This window comes from Festucalex cinctus, chromosome 13 (genome assembly GCF_051991245.1).
Source record: "Festucalex cinctus isolate MCC-2025b chromosome 13, RoL_Fcin_1.0, whole genome shotgun sequence".
Classification (NCBI taxonomy): domain Eukaryota; kingdom Metazoa; phylum Chordata; class Actinopteri; order Syngnathiformes; family Syngnathidae; genus Festucalex; species Festucalex cinctus.
The window spans coordinates 3,049,202-3,074,439 of record NC_135423.1 but is presented as its reverse complement, the minus strand read 5'-3'; the positions used below and the strand labels follow the sequence as shown (position 1 = coordinate 3,074,439).

Below are 25,238 nucleotides of genomic sequence, written 5' to 3'. Positions count from 1 at the left end.
AGACGTTTAACAAAATGAATTTGGTTAACAAAAATTTTATTGGAATGTGAGTATTTTGTGATCCAGTGTTTTCATTATATTTAAAATCATTCATGTTTGTACCTTAGAACAAAATCGATGAAGACTTTAGTCCAAGAAGGTCACGTGACTGGAAGTAGCACTTCTTCCCTTTCACCACTAGAGGTCAGCAAACTGTCACTTTCCATCTACACTTCGACCAACAGTCATGCTGGACAATGTCAAAAATCTGCCTTTGCAGATTATGGATTTTTTTTTCCTTGAACATGTTTAAAAGATCGTCCCCACAAAGAATATCAAACAAAATACGTGAAATAAACACCACACAAACGAAGTATTACCACAAAGTATATACTTTTATTTCAAGCCAATTTCAACGTGTGTATATGAAGGGATATATATATTTTTATATATATAGAATGTAACAGATTTTATGGTTCTAAAACACATGCACGTATCTATCAAAACAAACAAAAAAAAAAAGAACAGATCATTGCTGAATATAAATTCATTTCAATGTGCATTTAGAAAACTCTAAATACCAAAATCTTTTTTTTTTTTTTTTTTAATTTCTATAACTGGTGCGATTAGTTCTACGGCTACGGCGATGACGGTCAACGGGCTAAAGTTGGCATTGACGGTCACGTGCTAAAGTAAGCATAAAATAAACGCCGAGTTGCATCCAAACTGAAAAGCGTCTTCGTGCAATACAAGCACTTGTAGTGTACCACTCGGTTTTTTTTTTGGTTTTTTTTTTTAAGTTGCATTGTTCTCACCAACACTGTTTGTCCGTCTTCAAATGCATCGATTAAACCAATCAGTAAATTCAATTCTACAAAAGTTTTCTCACAAGGCGTATATATGCATATATATATATATATATATATATATATATATATATATATAATATATATATATATATATATATAAAGAACAGTTCTTTGCTCGTAAAATTGTTCCATCAAGTTCCAAAGTTAATGCTACCAAAGGATACTGAAGGTTAGCGTGGTGTAAACATCGGAAAACTCCAAATTAGAAAAATCCTTTCAAATCTCAGGTTAGTCACAACGACCGTCGTCGTCGCAAAACTAAAAACAAAGAAATAAAGACAAGGTAAACCCACAACAATTTGTTTTTCTTCTTCTCACTAGCTTATGATACATTTTGTTCAACAACAGGCTGATTTAAAAAAAAAAAAAAAATCACCGTGAAATTGGAAGCAAAATCACAAACACAAAAACAAACATCTTTGGAATCTGCCACAAGTCCCGTCTCGGATCAGAAACAGTTTCTTAATTATTCCTCGAAGAAGGAAAGAAAGAAAAATCTCCAAACGTTTCGCTCGCCCCAACCTCGCCATCGACACGACTTTTTTTTCAACTCTCTTCGACACGTCCCAGCTGGCCTTAAAACGTCTTTCCATATCATTCCATCTACAAATCTGCTTTCTTTTTTGTCCGTTTTTTTTTTTTTTTTTTTGGTTAATGTTCAGGAATATTTGTCGGTGAAAGACACAAGCTTGTAATATTTGTGTTGAAACGACGGGCCATGAAAAGAGCCAATCATCAATGTTTCTTCATGTTGTGAAACTAATTAAAAAAAAGAAAAGTCTAACAATACTAAATGAGAGATAAAAGCTGGTAAGACTGCGATACAAAGATGCTACAAAAAAAAATAATCCCTACATCCGTTACACTGCGTTTAAAAATCAACGAGAAAGTGAAAAAAGTTGTTCGTGTTGCTCGCCGTCTTAAAACAAAAGCTGAAGGCACTTGATCTAAAAAAACAAAAAAAAAAGTTTAACTTAGACACGCTGGCACAGCCAAGCAGCGATGTGGTCGGCCCCCACTGGGCCCCCCCTCCCCCGCCAAAAACCTTCACCCGTCCTAATCTGGGGGGGAGGGGGGCCTTTTGACTCCAAATCCATATTGTTGGTCAAATACATCATCTTTTGGTTCCTCGGGCCCAAAAAACAACAACAAAAAGGCAGACGGTGAAGCTCGATTACCTGCGGGGGAACGAGGCGCGACAGGTGAAACGGGTCGGGGGGGAGGGGTCAAGACGCTTGGGGGACCCTTTGCGTTAATGTCTGCTCATGGGCCAGCCTTGAAGACACAGACAAAATACAAAAAAAGGAGACAGAAAAACGAGAAGAATACTGCCGCAGAGAACGGGGGGGAAAGTCCAGACAGACTCGCTGAAATGTCTCATCAAAATGGAGGAGGAGGAGGAGGAGGAAGAGGGAGGGCCCCCTCCCCCCCTCTATAACCACGTGAGGAAGCTCTCCTTGTCGATCTTGGTGGCCGCCAGAACCGATTCCATATCGTTGAGGATGTCGGAGCTGAGCGCCTCCTGCAGGCTGGGCATCAGCTCCTCGCCCTCCACCGCCATGCTCTCGCCCTCCAGCGTGCCCAGGTCCACGTCCGTCCCCGGGATGGCGTCCAGGTAGTCGGGGAAGCGGCTGGGCTGCGTGCCCATGGAGGTCGGCAGCGGGTCCCCTGCCGGCCACACATACACACACGTCACGTCACGTTTCGTCGTTTTTATATCTGCAGGTGGTGGTGCAAAAAAGCCATGTTTTTGAGCAAACTGTGGAGTTAAATATGGTGCAAAAGGAACTCGTAAAAAAAATAAAAAAATAAAAAAATTGTACAGGTACATTTTTTTTTTTTAAGTTCTTTTTTTTTTTTAAACACAATTAAAAAATTTTTTACACAAGTACATTTCTTTTACACAAGTACATTTTATTTATTTATCTTTTTTTACACAAGTACAATTTTTTTTTTTTATGAGTTACTTTTGCACCATATTTAACTCTAACTCTACTTTGAAACCCTTTTTTTTTTAACCTGATTTGGTAAACCTGAGTGTGTGTGACTTTAAAAGGTGGGGCCTGGCTTGGTGAGTGACATGGGTGCCAGCGAATGAGAGTGTCGAGTTGGCTGTCAAGTTAACTAGCTACCGTTAAGCCCAATTCACACTGAACGCGTCCGTTTTGCAGCCAATATTAATTGGGCTTTTAGTCAGTCTGCGTGTGCGCCTCAACCTGACTTGTGGCAACCCGCGTGTAAACGTGTTTGTAACGCGTTGGTTTTTCTTACCGCTTGCACAATGACGCGATTGAACGCCTCCCAGCGGTTGCAATTTGTCTTTCTTGTTAAATGATACCAAACTTTGGATAATCTCTTTGAACTCGTTCCCAGGCAGACTTTTTCTCTCGATTCGGTCTTGCAATCAAATGACTGGAGTCATTCGATCAGCCGACGCATCCCCTTCCCTCACCTGTGTCCATCTCGTCCACGCTGTTGAGGAAGTCATCGGGAGTGCGAGGGACGCTGTAGCTGCTCATGCTCAGGCCGCTGTCCGTGCTCTCGTCCCTGGAGTGGTACGTCCCGCTGAGGGACACAAACAGGAAAGCGACAAACGCACTTGTGAAAAAGTTGGCCGTCATCGGATGCGGCGGGGCCGGGAAAAGCCACGGACCAAGAGGGACAAAAGAAGAGACGACGTTTGACAAGCTGCACTGATTAGCAGAGGGAAAAAAAAAAATATGTAGGCAGAGTTCAGCAGACACCATGAATGAGGCCATTGTGAGCGTTGGGGGTTGGGGAGTGGAGCCAGTAGGCGGTGGGGGGGGGATTACGTCGGCCTGTCCACAGCACTGGACCTCGTGCACCCAGCCCGCTTGATACTCAACTTGTGCTATCGTTGACGAATGGGGGCGCAAGTCATGGCAAGGAAAGGCAGATTTTTTTTTTTTTTTTTTTTTTAAATTAAGGGATCATCAATCCCCCCAAAAAATTCCTTGACAATATGTTCTGAAAATTGTTCAATGAGTCAAGTAATCCTTTATGGTAACAGTATATAGCACATGTCATATTGCTTTACATAATTCAAAACAAAAGACATTTCAAGGCAAAGAAAGAAAAAGTAGCTTACTAATATTCCTAAAATAAATGTGCAGCGCAAAAACAAGATTTTGCAAACATAGATTTAAAAAATGCTTTAAAAGACCTTGCAGCATAACAGCTAAATGTTGCTTCGCCATATTTGAACCATTTTTGAACCCCTAATTGACCCGAATCTGTTGACCTCAGAGCCCGACTAGTTTTATATTTAATTAGTGTTCCTTGAATGTATTGAGCAACCAAAGCCATTCAGTGATTTATAGAATGCTACCAAAAGTCCAACAAGGACTTTGGGGAACCAACCTGTTGAGGAATGGATCCGAGCTGTTGGCGGTCATGGTCCGTGCGTCCTGGGCCATCGGGGAGGATACGGGGTTGGTGCCGCCATCTTGTTCCATGCTGGTGGGCAGCTGGTTCCTCAGGGCGAGCTCCTGCCGACCCCCAAAGACCGACACTCGTGAACGTCTCGAGACGCCTTTAGCATGATTTGTTAGCATCGCTGGGACACGCCCATAAACCTTCAAGGTTTGAGGCTCGTGCTAGCTAAATAGGTTGCATTTTCAGTGAGAATTTAAGAAGCACTGATAGTGGAACTGAAGCGTTTGTTGCCCATTTATTTCTTCTATGAGCCTGTAGCAGGATTTGGATTTTAATTTATATTTATATATATATATATATATATATATATATATATATATATATATATATATATATATATATATACTGTTAGTAGTGTTTATTTCATTTTTACGGTTGTGTTTCAAATTCAATTAGTTTTAGAGCATGATTGTTATTTTATTTTTTTTTCAATAATAGTTTTTTTACAAAATTTTGTTTTTACTAGTTTTAGAATTAGTTTTTATATATGGTCCTATTTGTAGTATTTGTCAAGTGCAAGACAAGTAAGTAAAAGTAACAATAAGTACAGTACAATAACTTTTGGTTTTTGCTTTATTTTGGTTTTAATTATTTTGTTAGTTTTTGTTACTGTGACTAATGTTGTTCTGCGTTAATGTAATAGTCTGTTTAAAACAAATAAAGGGAAAAAAAGCAAACCTTTTTTGCAATGAAAAAATGTGAGTTATTAGAGTTGCTTTTTCAGCTTGGACTGGCAGGGAATTGGCTAATGTTTACAACAATAGTGAGTTGATTTATTTATTTTTGTTAAATTCTGAGCGCTTAAAAAATAAAATAAATAAATAAATAAATAATTAAAATAAACAAAAAATTTGAAAAAGAAACAATACAAATATATACATAAATTGATAGTGTGATTAATGTGCGTTAATACATGATTAATGCGATAATTTTTTGTGATTAATTAATTAGTTAACACTTCAACTTTGACAGCAAGTTGAACTTGAACTTGCGAACTTGAAACAATCTGTGCAAGCGACATGGTAAACAAGTCAGTGGCGGCCCTCATTCATTCATCATCACCGCCATAAAGCCGCGTGATTCCGGTGCCGGGACGCTGCCTTGAGTAAACTCCTGAACTCGGGGGGCCGCGCTGCCCTGTGCGGAGGCGGCGATGTGTCACTAGGAAGTGGTAAAATTACCACCGATGAGTCACGAGACTGCGTGGCGTAACAATGGAGGCCCATCAAAGCCGGGTTTGAAAGTTTGAACCTCCGAGTGAGATGAGTCATCTTGAAAAGGTTATTCCAGATGTGCTGCTCTCAAATGAAAGCAATTTACACACAAGTCCAACAGACATTTGGGGGGGTTGTTTACACGACACGCTTTTTAATTTTAAACACATTCAGCCTGTCAAGACCAAAACAACTATGGGGGACCACAGCGCTGCTTTTGTGTTTGTTGACATTTACGGCGCTTCTTCAAATAATGGTTCGCTGCCTTTTTATTATTTTTACCTGACTCTCAATGTTTTTGTTTTGTTTTTTTTTTTACTCTTTTATATTGTTGCTTTACTTTTTATTGGTTTCACTTTGCATTATAGTTCTGTTTTAATGGGCTTATTTTATATTTTTAACATTTTCTTGTTTGAATTTTAAACTATCTCAATATGTGGTAGCTTATTTATCAGACTGCAAGACTTCAGACGTTTTTAAATGTCTCTCAGACACAACATAATGGTGATGACTTGCAAGTAAAGCCGCAATGTCCTTATAAAGTCCCAGGTGGAAATTTTGCCAAACTAGGTCATTTTTTACTCAGAAATGCAAACCGAAATGCAAACATGAAATGGATTACAGTCTCATCCTAACGAGAAACTTTCCTGTTCAAGTAAGAAACTTTCTCACTCAAACAATAAAGTTTTTCATATTTCAATCTTTTTTTCCCGTTACAACATTTTCACGGAAATAGACATTTTAATTTCCATGGCATCAATTGCTACAAGAGGGGGTCCTTGGAAAAATGTCTCCCCTTTCGAACTAAAAATTTGGGAACACCAATTTTACGGCTTTTTGGCACCATCTATTACTTTGTCTCAAATTTCCAAATGTCCAAAATTTGCTCATGATTTTCTTTGTCCCCAGAAAGGATCAAATCTTTCTTTTTTTTTTTAATGCATGGATATAAACAGCCCGAGTCCTGACCTGAGGACGTTGCCGAAGCAGCTCCTGCTTGAGCCTCAGCCTCTCCTTCTCAATCTTCTGCAGCCTCAGCTGGTTGACGCCGCCGAGGGTGCCGGAGGGCAGCTGGCCGCCCTGCTTCACGGGAGCGCTCTGGGAGATCCTCTGCTGGTTCATGGCTGCACACAAAGCGAGGAGGAGGCTTCGCTTAAATATTCAAAATTTACATGTTCTATTGAAATGACCACTATGTACTTTCTTCGAGGGTAAAGTCACTTGTGACAAAAGCCTATGTGGTGTTTTTACAACCCACAACTGCTAATTTGAGTGCTACTGTTATGTACAGTAATGCCTGGCGTTTTGCGGGTCAAGAGGGCATCTCCCATGGAGGCCATGATGCCGCCATTAACGGAAAACAGTCAGTACTGAAAATTTTTTCATGTTAATAATTTAAACTGTAAATGTACTGTAAATGTACATAATGCTCATAGAATATAAATCCAGTAGCATTCTGAGGTCAGCAGACTTGTATCAATTAGTGGATCCCAAAGTTCAAAGCAAACATGGTGCATCAGCATTTAGCTGTTATGCTGCACAATAATTAAATAAGCTGCCAACAGAACTAAAGTGTAAACTTATAAATCCAGGTTAAAAAAAACAAAACAAAACATGCTTTTTTTCCCCCCTACACCTATGATTGAAGTTTTTTTAGAGCATTTCCATAATAAATTTCTCAAAAATCATGTTGCGATTTTAATAATTCTAGTAAATTTACTTTCTTTAAATATTTGACATGTAATTCTCTTTATGTGGGTCAGCGGGACCTGCCGCCAATACCGAAAAACAGTCAATATTGAAAAATTGTTCATGTTAATAGTTTAAACTGTGCAAACATGGTGCATCAGCATTTAGCTGTTATGCTGCACGATAAGTGTACATGCTTTTAAATTCAGGTAAAAAAAACATGCCTTTTTTATGACTGAAGTCTGAGAGCATTTCTTCAATATTTTTTTCAAAAATCATGTTCTTGAGCTCTCCATGATATTAATACTTTTCAAATTTTGAGTTTTTTAATTTATTTGGGTCAGTCGTATGTCAAAGCAGCACTGGAAAAGCGGCCGATCATCATGATGACATTCAACACACATAAGATGCAAGCTTCCGTTTTGCGCACGTGCATCCGGAACGGCTGTAAAAATAGCCCGCAGATAATGAACATTGTCATGTAAACATTGCCAAATGTCCTTCATTTCCGACTACGGCGATCCGTCAAGTACATCTCTCCATCTCTTGGGGAGTTTGTGAGCGGAAACTGTGTGCGTGTTTATGTGTGAGAGTGTCAGCGCGATGCCTTCAGTGCACGGTGACGTCAAGAAAAAAAAACAGCACAACAGGACTTACAAGTTCACCTGGCAGGCTGAAAAAGGCTGGAGGCCAGCCAGTACAGCAGGTTATGTAGGCTAAAGGAAGTCCCGGCGCAAGTCTTTTAGCACGCGCCGTCCCGAACGACCACAATTCCTGTAAGACCTGATCTCCGCCCACACGCTGACTAAGACGCCCATTGTTGCATCAGTCGGACTTATCCTCTTCATTGTGCCTGTTTTGTTTTTATCCAAACAAATCTGATTGGAGCCCCGCAGCTCGGCTCTGCCTCTTTATCTCACTTGAAGGCTCCTCTGATTAACACTTTGTTTGGTATACTTGCGCAATCTAATGACATCCGGTGACTCAACGGATACGTCTTTACCACGATAATGAAGCCTGGTTTGAATTGGAGATTTTATCATTGCAATCTTGGAGACTTGTTTATTAGCATTTTTCGGACTAGAGTTTGTCAATTAATACCACTTTTTTCAGATTGATACCTGTACGATTAGTCACCCAATGAGTATTCAGTAAAACTGATACCACTAGCTAGTACTTATGATAAACAAAATTTCGCCCCCACTCAAAAAAATAGAGCATTTTTTTTTTTTTACAAAATGCATGGAATTAATGTTTCTGGTTCATCCACCAGTGCAAAGGGCTCTCGTGCATAAAAATGACGATTCAGGGATTGCACAAACCTGCTCAACAAATCAACAATACATGTAAAAACTTATTTTATGACTCTTTTCTTCCCCTCAGAAAAAATCACCTCACTCATAATTTTGATATTATTGAGGTTAGACTTCCCCCCCGCCCCCCTCCCCTATTTCAGCAACTCACTGATCAGCGATCAATGAGTATAAAAAAAAAAAAAAAAAAAGTAAAAACAAGCAAACCAAAAACCGATCGCCGAGTTGATCAGAAAATGGACCAATACATCTATTTAAACAACTTTTATATTTATTCTACAGTCAACCTGCAAAAAAACGACGTATAATTAACTGCAATTGAAATGCATGGGGAAAAAATAATTAGAAGAATCCAAATTCTTTCAAGAACACTGATAAACTCAACTCAACTCAACTTTATTTATAAAGCGCTTTAAACATTAAATATAACATGTAAAGTCTTATTTCGTAGAGTTGATCAATCGGACAAATTAGAAAAAACACATTAAAAAAAAGCAAATAAGTGAATTTGGGTGTAATATTAAATGTCCCTAATGTAGTGGCCAGTCACCTTTCTCTAGCAGTGTTTGGTTGTCAAACAAGCTTGCAGCACGGTGACATCATCACAACAAAAGTTGTGTGTATGTGTATTGGAGATACAGCTGTTCCTCAGCCACATCTTTGTTATTTTCGTGCCTGGCGGGGGGGTTGCTAATAAACATGAGTAGTGGTAATCTATGCATGCAAAGTGGGTCACAGTTGTATTTTTATCAACGAGACAGGCAACTGTGGCTGACCACAAGGGGCATAACAGTCAATGCATAACAGTGTTTGCTTATGCGGCGGAGCACCCAACCACAACAAAGCCCTGACAGGGGCACCAGTTTTAATGTGGTGGGGACGGCGGGGGGATCGTCTCGCTCCTCTCCCCCTGCCCCCCCTGCACCTTCCTCATCACCATTCAATCACTGTCTGTTTACACTATCTCCGCAGCTGAATGGAGCGCGGCCCAGGGCGCTCCCTGGGAAGCACTGGAGGCCAACCAGCACCACCAAAAACAAACCCCCTCCCAGCCCCACCCACCCGACTCCCAAACGCAGCCATCCATCCGCCTCCCACTCCTGCCGAGCAGCCCCCGCCCACACAGTCACGGAGCGGCCGCCTCCTCTCCTCTCCCACACGCATGCAAGTCATAGGAGCGAGTGCTACTTCTCTCCACTTCTTATCTTTGCCACACACGGCCAAGATCTCGTCTTTTCTGCACGTATCCCTCCGCCAGCTCAGGCACTAGTTAATGCGGCGACGGGTGGAGTATCTCCTCAGGGCCGCATTTTCAATTGATTCTAAACTGAAATGTGCACTTTCCGAAAGCTACGTTTTATTTATTTACTTTGCTTTTGAATCTCTTTGATTTTTTGGTTTGTTTATCACTGTACACTCTCTTTCTAGTTTCGATAGGCTACTTTTTGTGTCTTCACTTTTGAAATGTCTAATTTGTTTGTGAATACTTATAAATGTACTTTTGATTATGTGACGCACAATGAGTTGCCTTCTGTATGATATACGCTCATACAATAAAGCTTGCTTTGCTTTGCCACCGCTGGCTTAACCCTCCCCCTAAGTTGAACTGTTGCCCACCAAATGCATATAATACATATTTCCACCCACCACAGTCCAAAATATATAAGCATGTGGTCACCAAAAGCAAAGGCACTGTAGGGGAGAAATTAGAGACTGCTCAACTGCTTTCAGTGGGAGCAGCGAAACTGATTCAAATATTTTGGCATCATTGCTTAAATTCGCAACGCTTGACTCACTTAATTGTCAATAAATTTGTGATGATTTTTTCTGTTTTTTTGGTGGGGGGTTCGTTAGTAAGTAAACCCGTTATGTCATCGCTAAACGATTCAAACTAGGTTTCATGGAGAATTAACTCCATTAAAATGTAGATGTTACCAATTATCTTGAATAAATAAACAAATGTGAATTTTTCTCAGCTACCTCAGTGATTACTGCACCAATAGTAATTAGTTATGTCTATCTAAATTAGGCTCATTTGGCCTTGGCGGAGGTCAACCTTCCTAAACACTTGAACGCTCTTCAAAAAAATGTCCTCCGAGGTTTACATTTAGAGCGAAAATGAGGTCATCAAACAAAACAAAGGTCCGCCTCGCAGACCAAACAGTAAAGCGAAGCAAGCGCGGCGAGTATGCGCCAACAATGAGAAAATCCGCCGCCGTGAACGAGCTCAGCGTGAGAGGACGAGATAGGAGTGAAGGACAGGTTCATTTCAGGGCCAGCCTGATAGCGCACACAAGGAGGCCGACTGTGTGTGTGTTTCACAGGGTTTGTGCTAGCAACACATGAGGGCGGCCTAAGCTGTCGGGCCGAGTGAGATAAGAGACCAAGTTAATGCCGTCTGCCTTTTGTCTTCTTCACGCACGCCCGCGACACAACGAGCCAGCAACACCGGCGCTTATCAGGCCATCATGCCGGGAGCCGCGTTTCACTACATACACACATTAGAGCCCCCCCACACACGTCCCCCCAGAGGTGGAGATACAAATACTAATTGACTCCGATTTAGAAAGGATTATTTCACAGAAATCACAAAAATGTCAACTTTTTCCGTCACGTACCACCAACAAAATGCTGTCAAGTTTGCAGATTACTGGCGTAAGGAAGGTAAAAAGTTAGTAAGAGATCAAATAAAAGGACAAATCTAATGAATTCTGATTCCTCATACACTTGCACAACCATTTATTAGGTACACCTTTACAATTGTTGCGGTTTTATAATGGATATTTCAACGCAAATGTTGGAACAACACATACAGTAGAAAGAAGTTGACTAACTTGAAAAAATAAAAAATCTGCCTCGCACCTATAATTTATGTTAAAACCGCATTTACGGTACCCGATTGCCAAGTAATCAATATAATAATCGAATATCAGATGATAGCTAACTCGTATAGTCTCTCGAAAGTCTCTCTGCGGTCAAGTGAGTCAAGTGTTAATATTAGTCATTTTTGTTTGTCAGTTTGACACAATTACGCATTTTTGTGCGGCTCCATTGATTCCTCCAAAGAAACTTACTGCTGCTACTTTTACGGCAATTAGAGAGCGTTACCGCAGAATCCCGTGAAAAGTCACATTAGAGAGATGACATCACTGTGCTCTGCCAACTGTCAGAAGAGGCGGAAGAGGGTCACAAGACACGGAGGCCGCTCTAAGAACTAAAGAAGCTAGCAGGCTCGCTAGTTAGCTCACTGCTACGCCGAACACGTGTCCTCCTTTTTCCCGTCGAGGATGCATGCTTATCTCGTCTGGATGTCCCGTGTTCATCGCTTTTCCTTTCTTCCCCTTCAAACCCTGAACCCAAGCCCACCCTCGACTTACTCCTGCCCCCTTTTTCCTCTCCCCTGCCCCCCACAGGCACGCACACACAAACTGGAGTTCTTTGACTGAAAAGGTCTGGAACAGATTAAGAGTTGGAGTGCAGAATAAAAAAGGCCTGGCAGAGCTTCAAGTCTGTCTGGAGCGACAGCACAACGAGGCCGTGCCTGCACTTCGGCCTCACGAAAAGGGCTGTGTTGGATGTTAGCAGGCGTGTGCGCGTGCATGCGCATGTGAGTGTGAGGCAGCCGGCAACGTGCCTCCGTTAAAGGCGCTGTGCTGCTTTTCTCCGCCAAGCTCAAATTAGCCTCCATTATCAAAGCAGCTGGCCGGCGATTGAACACCTGCGCGGCAGCGGAGTTGCGTGTGGACGAACACGTTCCAAAACAGCCACAACAAAAGCAGCATTTGATGGATTTCAGCTACAACGCAAAAGTGCCGTCAAACCAGCTAGCAACCGACAACTTAAGACTAAAAAGCTTCATGACCTTTTAGTTCTCGCTGCCTTACTCAAGCTCTAAAAAAGGGAAAGATGAGAAAACTTGACAAACTTTCATCAAATGTTTTTGAACTTTTTTTTTTTTTTTAAAGAAACATACAATACATTAATCTGTATCACAATAAACAATGTCAGATTTATTATAAAAAAAAAATGTTACGTTCTTACTGATCCTAAAATAAAGATACATGAACTATGAATGAATAAGGAAGATTTTATTTTATTTTTTTATCTAACATGCTGTATGTCAGTAAATCATAAGTCAAAATACAATAACTAATCTGTGGCTTTGTTGCGTCAACTTTTCATGAAATAATACGGAAATGTGGACAGACTATAAAAATAAATAAATAAATAAATAAATACATTTTTTAAAAGCGTTTTGTCCTTCTCAAATTGGGCGTGCATGACCTCAGGGAACGTGTTTTTTGTTTTTTTGCCCTACAACAATGAAGTGCAATTGCACATCCACTCCAGTAGGTGGCAGTGGTGCTCTCATTGTCAGAGTGCACAAGCGGTATTAGCTCCTCTGCAAAGGTGTGCTCGCAACAATTTTATAAAGGATGGATCGTTCAGCCCGACCACATACTGAATGCAAAGTGACTAATGTGCCAGACCACGATTGGAAGACTTGACTTGTGACTTGCTTAACTCAAGTAATGACTTGACTCAACTTCCTTGCGTACTTGACTAGTCTTGCTTGATTTTTGGGACTTGCATGAAACTTGACGGTAGGTTAAAACCAGAGATTTGCGCATCCGTGACTCACTCCCACCTCTGGATCAAGGCCCGACCCGGCTCTTTGTTTTTGTCTTGATGGCGGCACGGGAACAGTTAACACTGCGAAACTCACTATCAGGCGCCCGCGGGCCGTGCGTGCATGTGTGTGTTCATGACTTATAAATCTTCAAAGCCGCCGTCTCCCCCTCCCAGCTGCCTTACAACTCTGTTTTGGACTCATTCGCTGACGAGAGGCCAGGAGGCTTCATCTACTCCAACGCGGCGCTGACACGGGATGATGTGATGGTACTTGAGGCGAGCACTTTTGAAAAAGTCTTATCGCGCATACCTGCTTCCATGTCACTTATCTCCGAGCCGTGCGGAAAACCTCCTGTCAAACTTTAGCTTGGGCCGGGACAGAGAATGAATGGGCGGGGAGGGGGTTATTGTGAGTGCGTTGCTGGGATTAATGGCCAACTCAGCTGTTGTTCCAACGCTAAACTGGTTGACAAAAGGTTAGGTGCAAGTGGGACGAGGGGGGCGCAGCACGGAGCAGTCCAAAATAAAAATCAAAGTAAAGCCGCTCAGCCCGCTAAAGCTGCGGAGAACTTCGCGAGGGGGAGTTTGCGTTTCTATGACGACAGCTTTGACTGTTGTTTTCCATTTACGATAAACCTGCGCCGCAGAACTCACCGAAGCGGGGGTCGAGCCGCGGGTCCAACCAGGAAGTGGTTTTGTTCTTGTGGTTGATGTAGTAAATTTCACCCTCTGATGTAATCGCTTGTTCCCAGCCTTCAGGGAGAGGACCTGGGGGAGGGCGGACAAGGCATGTGACGTAAATGGATTTGATCATCCTTAAATTAAACGGGAAGTCAACTTGAAACATTTCTTGGCAATAATATGTTATTTGTGACCTCACTCGTCTAAACATGACATTCCGATTGATATTACATTTGTGTTATATAAATTATGAAGCAAAATCCAGCCATTTTTATCCATCTCAGGGGGCGGCCATTTTGCCACTTGCTGTCGACTGAAGATGACGTCACAGTTGTTGAGTCAGGTAATGACCAATCACAGCTCACCTGTTTTCTGAAGCTGAGCTGTGATTGCAAAATGGCCATCTTCTGATATTGATCAAAACTGCTGGATTTTGCTACTTAACTTTTATTCCACCTGTGCAATATTAACCAGAATACCATATTCTAGACGAGTGGGGTGGCATTGAACATATTGTCAAGAATTTTTTATTTATTTTTTTCAGGGGGGGTTGACTTCCCCTTTAAGCTTTTGATGCATCCATTAATGGTGACAGTCACACATTTATGTGAAAAGGGGCACACCATGATCATCTTTTTAATAGCTTGGAGGTCTTTTTGAAAACACTTTTTTTTTTTTCACTTTCAGACTTCTAATTGATAAAGCAATCTAGCGGCTTGGTGATGAAGTGCTGCCTTCACAAGTGAAAATACAATGTTTTCCTGTCGTTACAGTGGTGTCATGTATTGTGCATGCACCCTTTTAGACTTTGGTTTTAACAAGTCGTCACGCTAATGCACTGGCCTTGCAGTTGACGGGGAGCAATATATGAGACAGGACCGCCCCCCTCAAACAGGTTATGTTTAGGGTGTCACAAGCATGCTATTACGACACCTGGGAACAGTTTAAAATTTAGGAAAAAAATAAAAAAATCAACTTTAATGTTACTCCATAACGTAAAAATTTCCAAATGACACTTATTGCACGTTTATTGTAGATCAAATGATGTCATGACTGGAGATGCCGGAGTCATCCTATCAGATTGTTTTAATGTCATCGCTCGCTGTCACCAGGGGGTATATTGTTGTGACGCAAAAAGCAAACCTCAAACCTTTGCTTAGCATTTGATCACGCCAGTGATAGCATCTCGGCGGAATCATGCGCAATTACCGAGCTAATGGTGATTAGAAGTTTCTTTTCCCCTTTCGTACAGTGATCCCCTGCATTTAATAATTCACGGTATAGAGAGACCATATAAAAACATTTTTTAAAATATAATGTAAGCTTTAAAATACCCTTCCCAAATGTTTTGAAATGCATTAAAACACATGATTTAAACACAGAGTAAACTCACTAAGGCATGTTTTGCAGTATAAAGAAATTTTTACTGCAACAAGTTGGATGATCCCGCTGCAGCTCTGACGCACATTGAGCCATTACTGTTAAATAATTGTTGCCCTAAACCGGAAGCATGACTGTAGGAACCAAATGTCATTTTGTCACCTCTGATTGGCTCTTAAATCTGTTTCCTGCTGTCAACAAAAGCAGATTGACACGCAGGCAGTGATATGATGGCTGACAGTTCATGTGTAACCTGGGAGTCATGGCGCTCGGAAGAAAAAAAAACAAAAAAACATGTCAGACAGGACCTGTCACGTTCTACCTTGGTCTCACCTCACCCCAGGCAAATTCCAGCAGCACGGACTCCAGCGAGCTACGCCGAGCCTCGCTGGCGAGTAGCGACGAGCATGTAGCCCAGAAGTGCTTACACAGAAGTAGTCGAGTGCAAGGAAATGTGTGCAAAATTGGAACCGCATTACTTCATTTAAGATGAATAAAGCGAATTTTAATCAGAGGTGGTTTTGACTGTGATTTCAAAACTGTCTTGAGTTTTGTCTCTAGCACATTTCTGTTCTTAAGTTTGACCTATAAAAGCTTTGGAAATTTGGATTTGTTTGTTTGTTTGTTTTAAGAAATCGTGCCAAGTCAAATTTACCTTATTCTACTGGCAGATCATCTTTATTAAAGCAATATAGAAGAACCAGGGGACATAAGTTAGATCACTTGCAATTGCTATCAGGAACATGCTATAGCTTCGCAATCACACGATTCATCTTGCACATGCTTTGTTTAGTCCTTAAAGCAGACACAGAAAAACATCATTTTGAGCTAAGAAAGTTTAAATTAAGTTTAAACAAAATTGCTAAGCATTTCTATGCCATTTATTAGTAGACACTTGAAGCTAGCTTGTTTAGCAGTTTGAGCACCCTAAGTGAAAAGAGGTCACAATGTTACAATTGTCTCCCATATCCCGCTTCCTTACTTTTTTCCTGTTTTTAAAAGCACAATTTTTGCAGTATATTTAAACATACCCCCCCCCCACACACACACCTCATTTTCTACTGAGCTTACGCATAAGGAATATGAAAATCACAAAAACAAGTTATAATACGTTATTAAGATAAGATAAGGGGGGAAAAAAATGCTTGATGCAAATGAAATACTCACAAAAACTGCCTGTTAAGATGAACTATCTTGGCAGACAAAGAGAAAGCATATTTTGCCTTGAATACGCATATTCTGTAAAATCAAAATAAACCAAAAATATGGAGAGGGAAAAAAAAAGAAAAAGGAAAACACACACCGCTTGCCGGGTTCATCAGGTTCTGCTGCTGGACCGGCACAGAGCTGGGCGGGGGAGCCTGGTTCATCTGGAGCAGGGCCTTGCGGGGGTCCTGCCAAGTGGTGGTCTGATCAATGTGGCTGCGAGGAGACAAAAAAAGATAAGACAATCAGTTTGGGGAAAAGTTGAAAGCGGAGGTCGGCCCGATGTGAGGCAGCAGACGTGCAGGAACTGATGAGTCAGTCGCAGAGCTTTCAAGCGAACAATGGGAGCGACACAGAAAGCTTCCAAAATCAGCTTACACGCGCCTGGAAAACATGTTTGCCTTGAACTCTCTGCAAATCGGCAGCGTGAAAACACTTACAGTGTGGCAAGAGAAAGTTTCTGCAGCCAGACGCGAGCGCTCTGACAAGACCGAGGCAACAAACGGTCTTTACTGTGAAGTAGAACCTGCTAGCAGCTACTTAACTGCTGGTGGTGCTACGTAAAATCTTTTATTTTTATTTTTTTTTTGGCGAATATCGTATATATTTTTCTACTTTTTCACTTGTGTTCTAACATTTGTCTATTTTTTTGGGCTAAAGTTTTTGTTTGTCTTTTTTGTATAATTTTTAGTAAAATGGTGTATGGATTGTATCATTCTTATGATATATGTCCATTTTTTGTGTATTATGTCTTTATGTCCAATTATTTTGTAATATTTTGTATTCTGTCAAATATTTTTGTTTTAGAATGTGTGTGTTTTTTTTAAAATATATTTGTATTTTTGTTGAACAATTGCAATTGAATAAGTATTAACAGAACTTTGTATTGTTTTTGAAATGTTTCAATATTCTAACATCTATATTTAATATTGTTGTACCTTTTTGTTAAATATTTATGTATTTGCCAAATATTAATAGTCTAATAATTGTATAATTCTTTACAAATGTCAAGTTTTAGTGTAAAATGTTTGTACTTCTATGCAACTATGACAATGTATTTTTTTCTAATATTATACATAATATTAACATTTGTGTATATTTCTCAAAATGTGTTCATATTTTTGTGGAACATTTTTCATTTAATAATATGTATTTAGTACATTTTCCTCTAATACTTTGCATTGTTTTCAAACATGTTTGAATTCAACATTTTTGCAGTTTACTGTTGAATATTTTTGTTTTCTGGGATTTGTTGACTGATTTTTTTTTTTTTTTGTTAAATTATACTTTGACTTGTGCCACTCCCATTAGAGAACGTACCCGAACCTGACATGTATTTTTAACAGTATTAATACAAATAACCAGGGTCATTTTGTTCATTACAATCATTACTAACGTCACTGAAAATGACATCACAGTGCCTCAGGGCTCAGCTTGCGAACGTCACATAACCAAACCCAGATAACAGGTAAACCGAAATTGGCCGTTACCTGAGCCCTTAGGCACTGTGATGTCATTTTCAGTCGACCGCAAGTAGCAAAATGGCTGCTCCCTGAGATGGATACAAACAGGTAGATTTGGCTGCTTAACTCATATTACACAAACGCAATACTAATCAGAATGTCGTGTTTAGACTAGGGCTGCCAAGATTAGTCGACTAGTCGTGACTACGTCGACGACCAAAAGCGTCGACGGCTCATTTAAATAGTCGAATAGTCAGTTTTACATAATATATATCAGCCTTATATTTGTTTTTTCTTCCAAAACTGCCTCAACCGCTGGTTTGACTGCCTGCCGCTCGTCTTCCTGCCTGCTCTTACTAGACGCACATGCGCAGTAGCATTAATCCGGGTCAGGCGTGACGTCACCACCAGTTGTACACAGTATGCTCTCATGGCTAACCGACATCGGACTTCGAAGGTTTGGGAACATTTCTACAAAGACGCTAAAGCGAATAATGTTCAATGTAAAATATGCAAGACAGACCTTGCCTGTCACGGCAGTTGAGACGGAAGCACCTTTTGTCAAATCCGTATTGGATGGTTAGCGTAGCTAAGTGCTAACGTGGACGTTAATTTAGCACACACTGTGTGATAAAACGTGCCCACGTTGGTTACAGCTTTTAAGTCCTTTTCTCCTGCCCAGGGACCTCCTAACCGATGGTATGGCGACTGAGCAGGCAGACTCGTTTTCGTTGTTTTACACAAACTTGTATTTTAGCACTCCTCAACGACAGACGGTGCGCGTACACAAGCTCTTCCGCTCTCCTTCTATTTCCTAAACAACACCGCCCTCCTGCGCCAAAGTACGGCACTACAGCACTTAAAGGGCCAGGCTTGGCCTGTAACACAGCGATGTTATGGCTAAATTGTAAATGTGGCAACGATGTTTTAACGCTACGTTACAGTGCTAAAAGACTCCGTTCCACTTCATTGGAGAGCTTATTTATGAAGCCATCAACGTGCATGCCTGAAAAGTATTTTTTATATTGTTTACATGTTTGTTGTATTCATATTACTAATTGCTATTTATTTTTGGTTTTATTTTCAATTGCACTCATTTGTTGTTATAGATGTGAAAGGCAACAGTATTTGAGCTAAATGTTCAAATGTACGATCGGCATAATTGTCTTTTTTGGATTGCACAAGGAATTCTGGTACAAACTGCACTTTAATAAAAGTTGAATGTACTGTTAGTCTGTTACCTTTCACATGTCACCATCTTTATTACTAACTTAACTTGTCCATATATCTTAACAAATTCAAGCTATATGCTAATGATGGTTATATAAGAGTAGCTGCTTGCTTGTCAGCCCCTTAAAAATATTAGCCCAAGTCGTCAAAAAAAAAAAAAAAAAATGCTGGCCACCTTTGCTAAAATTGGCTACATCCTTAGTTGAACAGAGTTTATTATTTGATGTATATATAATTATATCCCTGAAATGAATACATAATCAGAATGTGTTTCAGTTTTTGGGGTTTTCTGAAGAAAAAAAAGGTCGAAAAAAAGACTGGCATTTAAGGAGGCTGACGATACGATCCGATTAGTCGACTAATCGCGACAACTGTTGGTGACTAGTCGACTAGCAAAATAGTCGTTTGTGGCATCCCTAGTTTAGACTAGCACAAAGAACATATTATCGTAAAGAAACTTGATGATATGACTTCAACGTTAATGTGAGATCATCTCTAAAACAAAACCTGTCGGCTTCGGTGCTTGGTGGAGGTACCACTTGGCGTTAGCGGCCTCAGGTGAGGCGACGGTCTCGAAGCTTTGAAAACAACAAGTGAAGGGCGGAACAATGCTGCTGCATCTATTTCACGGCTCCTCTTTGCCTGGCAGCGAGGGGGGAGCGAAGGGGGTTAGGGAGGATTGCGGTGGGTGTCGCGGTTGGGAAGGGTGGGGGGTACTGTGTGAAGGCATTGATAATTAGTGCTTTGTTGGTACTTGTTGCTTGATTAAGATGGAAAGCTAATACAGGAAGCCCTCCTCTCCCGAGCGGGACCCTCTCTATTGAGGGAGGGTCAGTCCCAGGGCTCAACGCAGGGGGTCCTTCTTTTTTTTTCTCTTTCCTGGAAGCCCCCTCGGACACTGTGGAGTGTCAGGGGCTTTAACAATCTGGCGCCACATTTACAAAGCTTTCACCTGCTTGACAAAAGCGCAGACTGAGCTACGACCTAAAACCCCATACCATTCACATGTTCTTTTTTTCTCTCTCTCTTTTTTTTTTTTTTTTTTTTGTAGAGACGACGCTCAGCTCAAGCAAATCAGGCGGCGGATTCCAGCAGTTTGTTTACGTGAGGCGGCGGATTCCGACAGTTTGTTTACGTGAGGGCCGCGGCTCGCGTGTTTACAACGTGGTCAACTAACTAACCAACTAACTAGCCAAGCACCCAGTGGTCACATCTTGTGCCTTGGTTTGGGATTTTTTATTTTTTTTGGAAAGTTTCACTTTAGCCGGAATCTCAACCGGCTGTTGGGGCCTGACTCAGCACTTCTCTATGAATTTGTCAAGCTGACATTTTGTTTCAACTGTAGTATGTATACATTTTAGCATTTAGCCTGGATTTGTCAAACCAAGGCCTATTTTCATAGCAATTTGAATTTAATTTGAATGTAAGCCATTAGCCTGAATTTTTCAAGCTAACGACTCATTTAATGGCAACATTAAACATTGTATTTTGGCTAGAATATGTCATGCTAAAAGCTATCTTGATTGTTACTTAACTTGACATTGTGCAGCGAGATTGAATTTTGTCAAGCCAAAAACAATTTTGCTAGAAACTTGATCTTAAAAGGTCATCTTTTAACTTGGCATATCCAAGATAAGAAATAGTTGCTTTATTTTTTATTTCTTTTCTCAAGTTAAGAACAAATACTTTGTTGGCAACTTTAACAACTATAGTCATTAGAAAATAGCAAAAAGTCAAGCTAAAGTCACATAATCAGTTAGTCACTCTATTTTGATGTGCAATTATATCTTAATAAACTCAAACAAAAAGCTAACATTTAAGATACATTTGTGATTACATTTTTTTTGGCTGGACAAATTATTCTCAATTGTTCATTGCTTGACAAAATCAAGCTAAGAGCTCAAATTAAAGCTAAAGTTACTGTGACAATAGTTCTAGGTTTGACAAATTCAAGCTAAGAGCTCAAATTAAAGCTAAAGTTACTGTGACAATAGTTCTAGGTTTGACAAATTCAAGCTAAAATCAAAACCAAGGTTGTGCTGTGACAAATTCAAGCTAACAGCTAAGTTAAAGCATCCATCAGAATATTCGGTCTTGCCAAATTCAAGCTAAAATGGCAGCTAAAGTTTGACTATTAGGTTTCTCTTTAGCCTCGGCCATAATCCCGACCTGCCGATCAGGCCCTGGCGTCCCGGGGGGGGCGAGAGAGCGAGAGGGCCTGACTCAGCACTCCTCCTCTAGCCCCAACCCAACCACCCTCCACTGCACAATGCAACCCATTTTGAAGCCCCTCTCTTGTTTATGCTTTACTGATCAAAGGAACTGCCAAATCCCAGACCCCGGACCTCCTCCCTCTCATGGCCCTCACACACACATACACACGCACACACAGAGCAAAGCAAGTAAAGTAGCTGGAACTGCTCAGACTGGAGGGGCCCCCTTGAGAAAGCGGGGTCACAGGGAGCGGGGAGATACAACTGTCCAATAGAGAAAAGGACTGAAAAAGGGGAAAAAACATCCACGGAAGCTTTTCCCCCCCACGGAAAGCGATTGGCCGCCTGAGTTGCTGTGGTCCCGTCGCACTCTGCCCTGACCTCCCCTTCCCACTATGGAAACTCTGACATTTCGTATAAAGGGGAGGAGAATAGGAGAAGTAGCAGTGGGATAAGGAAAGGAGGCTTTGATCAGATCCTAGTACAGAAGTGGATGCAACTACAAATATTTATGTTTTTCATTCTTTTTCTCTCCTTTTCTGAGATGTAGTCACAAGTTTGTTTTGCTATTATTTAGCACACTAATATACCAATGATTTTTTTTGATTTGTCACCTACTGTATCACCCAACTGAGATTTACATGTATTTATTTGTTTTATTCAAATACATTAAACTTCTTTGCATATGTTAACTGGTTTGAGAATGTTTCATAAACACAAAATGAACTGGTCCAACTCTTCCTTCTATTTTTCTATATGAGGCCCGAGAGAGTTAGGACAACCTGTTTTAAGCGCTGTTCTTGGCATCCTATTGACTTTTCTATCAAGTTATCAAGATATTTGTCGGCCATATCAACAAAAGAAAGTTGATGATCAAAGAAGTTAGTGATAAAATCCAATCTCTTCCGCCTCACCAGTACTCTGTGTTCGAAACATTTAGTAACTCGGAGAGCGGGTCAATGAGTTACAAGCGGCCGGTAATTCATCACCAGGCCGTAAAACTAAAAGATAAAACATTCAGCCAGCCCAATATGGCCCGAGCCGGACGCCACTTCCTGCGGGCGAAACATGAAACAAAAAAAAACAAAAAATGTGACGGCAACTGTCGGGTGGGGGCGGCCCGCCAGTTGCTGCGAGGAATTGCTGATGATTCTCAAACATGGACCGCGGCCGCAACTGCTTGGTGTTGTCTTTACCCGCCTGTGGTGGGTTGCTGGCACTCTCCCCCGGGGGCAAACCGCGAAACGGCAGGATAACTAACTAATGAACTTTGGCTTGAATGTTAGCTGTTAGCTTCATCAAGGCTTAGCTTAGTTTTGCCAAGCGAAGAACCATTTTGAGATCTACTTAAGCTTGAAATTTTGCCGTTAGCTTGATTTGTCAAGCCAAGAACTACTTGTTTCAGAGCAACTTACAATTTATCTTTTAGCTTGAATTTGTCAACCCAAGAACCATTTCGTTAGCTACTTTAGCTTAACTTATAGCGGCTAGGATTTATCAACTCATGTTTGTAACTGTAGCTTGGCAGCTATCTTGAATATGTCAATCCACAAACAAATATTTTATCATCATAAACTTGACGTTAAGCAGAGAGCTTTAATTTGACAAGCCAAGAACAATTAAGTTAGCAAGTTGCAACATTCAAATTCAAGTTTTAGTTTTGACTTGTTAACCTAGAAAATATTATGATAGCTATGATAGATATTGCAACTTTTAGCTTTAATTTATCAAACCAAGATTTATTTAAATAGATAGTTTTGCTTTAGTTTGAACTGTTACTAATTTGGAAACTTCTTTAGACAGCATTTTAGTTTGCAGCCAGTCTGACCAACAGATTTGAATATAAATCAGATATAAATCAGGATACAATACAATGTTTCTATAATCCAGAGAGCAACTTCAACAAGTTTTTGAAATTCTTTTGAAACCGTACTTTGTATGCTAGATCTGTGGCTAAGTTGAGGTATTTTGCTGTGGGAATATTACAAATGCAACATTAATCATGTTTAAGCGGACTTAGCTTGGGCAGCGGATGAGATGGCGGCGTTGTGCTATTTTCGTCTACTCAAAGGACCGCTTGTTGTTGATGAAGCAGCCGTGGAGAATGAAGTGAAGTCATGATTTTTAACCCGTGGGCCACCTCGTCCCATTCTTTCTTATTCTATTTTTCTTTTTCTTTTTTTTTTAAACAGTACATTTTCAGCTCAATCATTATCAAAATGGATGGTTGTTAAAATGCTCATTTGAGCTGTCATCGAAGCCTCATGTGGTGCAGCTGAGCCCAGAGAAGATGACTCGAGATCCACCCGGACACTTGACACGTCCTTGACGGATGGCCCACTTATCAAGGTGGCGTTTATTATGCGGGTGTTATTTATAATGTACTGCTAAGGAAGGGGAGGCGGCTTGTTGTTCAGAGCTACACAATCATAAGCGTACAAAACAATGGCTAAGTCACTGAATTTTCATGGTGAAGGACCACGAAATCTTGTATCCGCCTGATCTGAATTTTCAATCTGAGAGCTGACAGATTAATAAGTGCTACCATAAAGTTAGACTAGAAGCAAAACTTGAATGACTCTGTGTGCTCCACTTCGAAGTGGGGTTCCCGAGGTGTCAGGAGCTGCCCCCAGGATGGGGGTACACGCTCAGAAAGTGGTTGAAGCCAGTCCCTAAAGAGCTCACCAAGGGAGGCCAGATGTAATCAGGCCCCTAAGATGAGGATGACCACCTCGGCTCTGGTCGAGCTGGGGGATGCCTGGTTGCCTCTCTATCAGCAGGACATCATCAAGAGAGATTATTGGGGCAACCTCTGTGACCCCATTGTGGCTTTAAGTTTCCCTTTGAACAGGCGTTTGTTTCGACAAGACGCAGCAAAAGACTGCGATTGGGTGGTTTTAGCGCCACTGCCGTTTTTTTTATTCCCCCAACAGAAATGAGTATTTGTGAGCTTAATAGGTTACTCCTTAAAAGTGTTACTTTACGCACGTCAGAAACACATAACGTTTCTAAAAATGGCTGCCAGTCGTGGGCCTCAAGGACTGAAGGAACTATTTCAATTGCAGTTTTAGCTTAAATTTTAGCCATTAGCTTGAATTCTTCAAGCAAAGAACAATTTTGTTGGCAATATAAGTTCATATTTTTGTTTTAAACTTGGATTTGTCAAACTAATAATCGTTGGAGGAAATGTAGTTTTGAATTTGAACGTTAGCTGTTAGCTTGATTTTGTCAAGTCAAGAACATATTGTTAGCAATGTAAGCTTCAACTTTTCATTTGTCAAGCTATTTTGATAGCTCCTTTAGCTCAATTTAGCAATAAAGTTGAATTTGTCAAGCAAAGAAAGACCTAAATATCTACTTTAAACTTAAAAAAAAAAAAAAATGCACCAAATTTGTTGGTAATGTAAGCCTAAATTTTAAGGCTTTTAGCCGGGATTTGTCAAGCCCATATCTGTTTTGTAGTGCCTTCAGCTCGAGTTTTAGCTGTTAGCTTGCATTTATCAAGCAAAGAAAAATTTCATGGCAACTCTAAAAATGTTGCCATTGGAGAACTTTAAAACGATTTGGCTGTGATCCTTTTGAATGGAACGTAAGTCATTGGTGAAGCAGTTATGCACCGACCAATCTCAGACCTTTTTGACCCTCGGAACTGAAACGGTTTAGTGAAATAACTCGGAATAAAATTTACATGAACAGCAGAATATAGTAATGATCTGGATTCATTTCAATTCAATTGTTTCTTTGGGGGGCCTATTTTGAAAACAACAACAACAATCTACAACGGGGATATCGGTCAAAGTGAAGATCTTTGGGTAAATTTAACCCCTGATCCCACCTGAGGAGACCCGCTTCCCAGGCCGGAGATGCTTCTCAGCTGACAGTGGAGGCATTGATGTCTGGGACAGAGGTGTTA

The 25,238-nt window shown here is 40.7% G+C and overlaps 1 protein-coding gene across 2 annotated transcripts in view; it reads right to left on the bottom strand.

Annotated features, from left to right (window-relative positions):
- Positions 1–355: 355 nt before the first annotated feature.
- yap1 (Yes1 associated transcriptional regulator) overlaps positions 356–25,238 on the bottom strand; it is a 33,550-nt gene continuing 8,667 nt past the window's right edge. Inside the window, exons 3-8 of one of the 2 annotated variants that reach the window (XM_077494337.1) lie at positions 16,517–16,635; positions 13,807–13,920; positions 6,488–6,642; positions 4,230–4,357; positions 3,301–3,413; positions 356–2,516 (exon numbers count right to left, since the gene is read on the bottom strand). In XM_077494337.1, the coding sequence (XP_077350463.1) occupies positions 2,281–2,516; positions 3,301–3,413; positions 4,230–4,357; positions 6,488–6,642; positions 13,807–13,920; positions 16,517–16,635 (865 nt within the window). In that variant the 3' untranslated portion in view covers positions 356–2,280. The remainder of the gene's footprint in view (positions 2,517–3,300; positions 3,414–4,229; positions 4,358–6,487; positions 6,643–13,806; positions 13,921–16,516; positions 16,636–25,238) is intronic. The other variant, XM_077494338.1, reaches the window with a different exon arrangement.